Source organism: Odontomachus brunneus, unplaced genomic scaffold (genome assembly GCF_010583005.1).
Source record: "Odontomachus brunneus isolate Ranch 3 - 2012 unplaced genomic scaffold, Obru_v1 Obru_scaffold_173, whole genome shotgun sequence".
Lineage (NCBI taxonomy): Eukaryota > Metazoa > Arthropoda > Insecta > Hymenoptera > Formicidae > Odontomachus > Odontomachus brunneus.
In genome coordinates this window covers 695,830-698,419 of record NW_022639623.1, presented here as the reverse complement: position 1 = coordinate 698,419, position 2,590 = coordinate 695,830, and the positions used below count along the sequence as shown (strand labels likewise).

The 2,590-nt window shown below is 30.9% G+C and overlaps 2 protein-coding genes across 3 annotated transcripts in view; one reads left to right on the top strand and one right to left on the bottom strand.

Moving 5' to 3' along the window:
• LOC116851370 overlaps positions 1–1,955 on the top strand; it is a 45,871-nt gene extending 43,916 nt beyond the window's left edge. Inside the window, exon 5 of the transcript XR_004379565.1 lies at positions 1,809–1,955. The gene's annotated coding sequence lies outside the window, so the exon portion shown is untranslated. The remainder of the gene's footprint in view (positions 1–1,808) is intronic.
• The window catches only part of LOC116851369 (interleukin enhancer-binding factor 2), a 22,987-nt gene that overhangs the window by 11,537 nt on the left and 8,860 nt on the right, over positions 1–2,590 (bottom strand). For both annotated transcript variants that reach the window (XM_032830702.1, XM_032830703.1), the window contains exons 3-4: positions 2,194–2,500; positions 1,843–2,100 (exon numbers count right to left, since the gene is read on the bottom strand). In XM_032830702.1, the coding sequence (XP_032686593.1) occupies positions 1,843–2,100; positions 2,194–2,500 (565 nt within the window). The remainder of the gene's footprint in view (positions 1–1,842; positions 2,101–2,193; positions 2,501–2,590) is intronic.

Below are 2,590 nucleotides of genomic sequence, written 5' to 3'. Positions count from 1 at the left end.
CACACACACACACACACACACACACACACACACACACACACAGACAAAGAGAGAAAGAGAGAAAATATGGCATATTTACAGAGTACTATATCATAAAAGAATCATAAAATATTCTTTAAGGGATTCTAATAACAGGGTTGATCAGCTTATAATCTTAGAATATATATACTGAAATACTTGTATATAAACCTACTAGTACACAATCGTGGATATATGAAAAAACGATGTCTTTCTATCACCGAACAAATACCGATCACACCTAAAAAATACAATGGCCCATATTCTGTATCCTCTTTTATCGATAAAAGTGCCTTAAATGTAACTTCTCAGCCAATCAGGTGGCTCCTAAGCCTCTTTTAGAAGCACTTTTATAGATAAAAAAGGACTCAGAATATGGATCATTGTCTCATAGCAATTTCTAGAATTTTCACTCATTTTAACAACAAATAAATTCCACAAATAAAACAGAAAACTGTAAAAAAATAAAAATAAAAAGCAGGGGTCATAAATGGTCCATCGTTTCACCCTTTTTTCTGACACTTCGATAGCAAATAGATGCCATAACATGGTTCTATGACCAAAAACCTATAAGAAATCATGCAAATTTTATATACTAACTTGGAAGCAGTTACTTTTTAAACATATTACTACAATTGTAAAGCAGTTTTTTCTGCTAGATGTATCTTATGTGTTTTCTAGCTGCAACCATTTTGACTAATGACGTCAGAACTAAGAAAATACACGTTCAAAATTTTTACAAAATACGTTGAAATAAAAATGTATGTTCACAAAATGACACTTGTAATTGATCAAGCAGATCTGCAAAATAGTCCAAAAATTTTCCTTTTGTTTTAACAATTAATAATAAACCTAACAATCAAAATAATTATAAAATTAACTTAGCAGTCATATAAGAAGATAGGATTAAAAAATAAACTCTATGCCACGTTAATTTTACGATTATTGGTGATTAAAGCACAAAAAAAGTTGTCAGACTATTTTACAAATCTGCATGATCAAATATAAGTTTTATTTTATAAATACATCTTTTTATTTAAACGTATTTTAAAAAATTTTACTTTCTCACTTTTGACGTCATCAGCCAAGAAAATTACGATAGGAAACCAGGAGTTATAAAAAACACAAAAAAAAAGTAAATTACCTAAATGCACAGTTATAATAGTTGTTATATATAACAATAAAATTAATAAATTTTTTTTAGCAATAACAATAATAGAATATTTAATAATTAAAGACAAAACGCTCATGTGTATAGTGGATTAAAGTAAATAAAAAAAGTTTTCTATAATTTTACAATTTTATTATTAAGAAGTTAATTAAACAATATTAATGAATGAGTGAGCAGGAATGAGTGAGTAGAATGATCCAAAATAATTCGAAAATGTGTTGACGATCTTCTATCAATATTAGGCGATTCATGATACTGGACAGCAAAAGTATCAGTATCATATATCACTTAGTTATCACATTGTTAATAGATTTGAGCAATCTTGGATGTAAAAGCTTGTCTACAAAGCTTGTCCTATCACTTTCCATGCATTTATTCACTAATATTGTTTTATTCATTCCTTAATTGCAAAATTTGCAATATTTCAGTTTGATTCACTCTATTTACATACGAGCATTTTGTGTTTAATTATCAGACACTTTATATGAAGCAGTTTTTTTACTAGAAATATTGTCCTACAAAGAATTTGATTGTATCATATTTTTGATACTTCTAAATAAAAAGTAGAATAAAAGTTTTATAAGTTTAAAGCAAATATTGATTCAATTATATTTTTCAGAGTTAAAATCAACTTAAGAAACGTAATAGAATACCTGCTGATCCCGGAAGAAACAATCCAGAAGCAAGCAATTGCAGTACTCTCTTATACGCCTGGTTAATCGGCAACGCCTGTCTACTGGGATTGTTCATTATAGCGTTGTGCGCCAACAGATCTAGCATCCACGGGGATAATGGCTCTAAGCCTTCAAATCTGCTTCTAAGATCGCGAAGTAATCGAATTAGAACTTTGATGCTAGAGTGATGGGCGTTCTCTTCGAACCAACGAGAATGTCTGATAGCGGCGAGATGTCCTACAAATAAATAAAAAAATTGAATACTTTTGCCAATAAAAATTATGGAAACCAACTCAGTGCGAAAAAAATGCGACTAAATATTTAACCCACCTTGACAAATTTTAACGTCCAAGTGTTGATCAGATTCTAGTTTGCGTAGATTTTGATGCAATGTGGTTATCAATACACGCACAGTAGCTTCGTTATTAGCGATATCAAATCCTCGCTCTGTTTGTATTACTCTGAACATCTCCTTAGGGTTTACCGTTTTCAAATCATTATTAACCTTATTGCCAAGAGCTTCCACCGCCGTCTTAGTCGGTAGAGTTTTAAGGATAACAACTATATCAGCAATGTTGTGACCCTTTATCATTGTTCCCTTTTTGAAACTACCAACTTGTCTTACCTCTTCTAATTGCTGTCGAGCACACATATATAATTTAGATATGTACACTCTCTCTCTCTCTCTCTCTCTCTCTCTCTCTCTCTCTCTCTCTCTCTCTCTCTC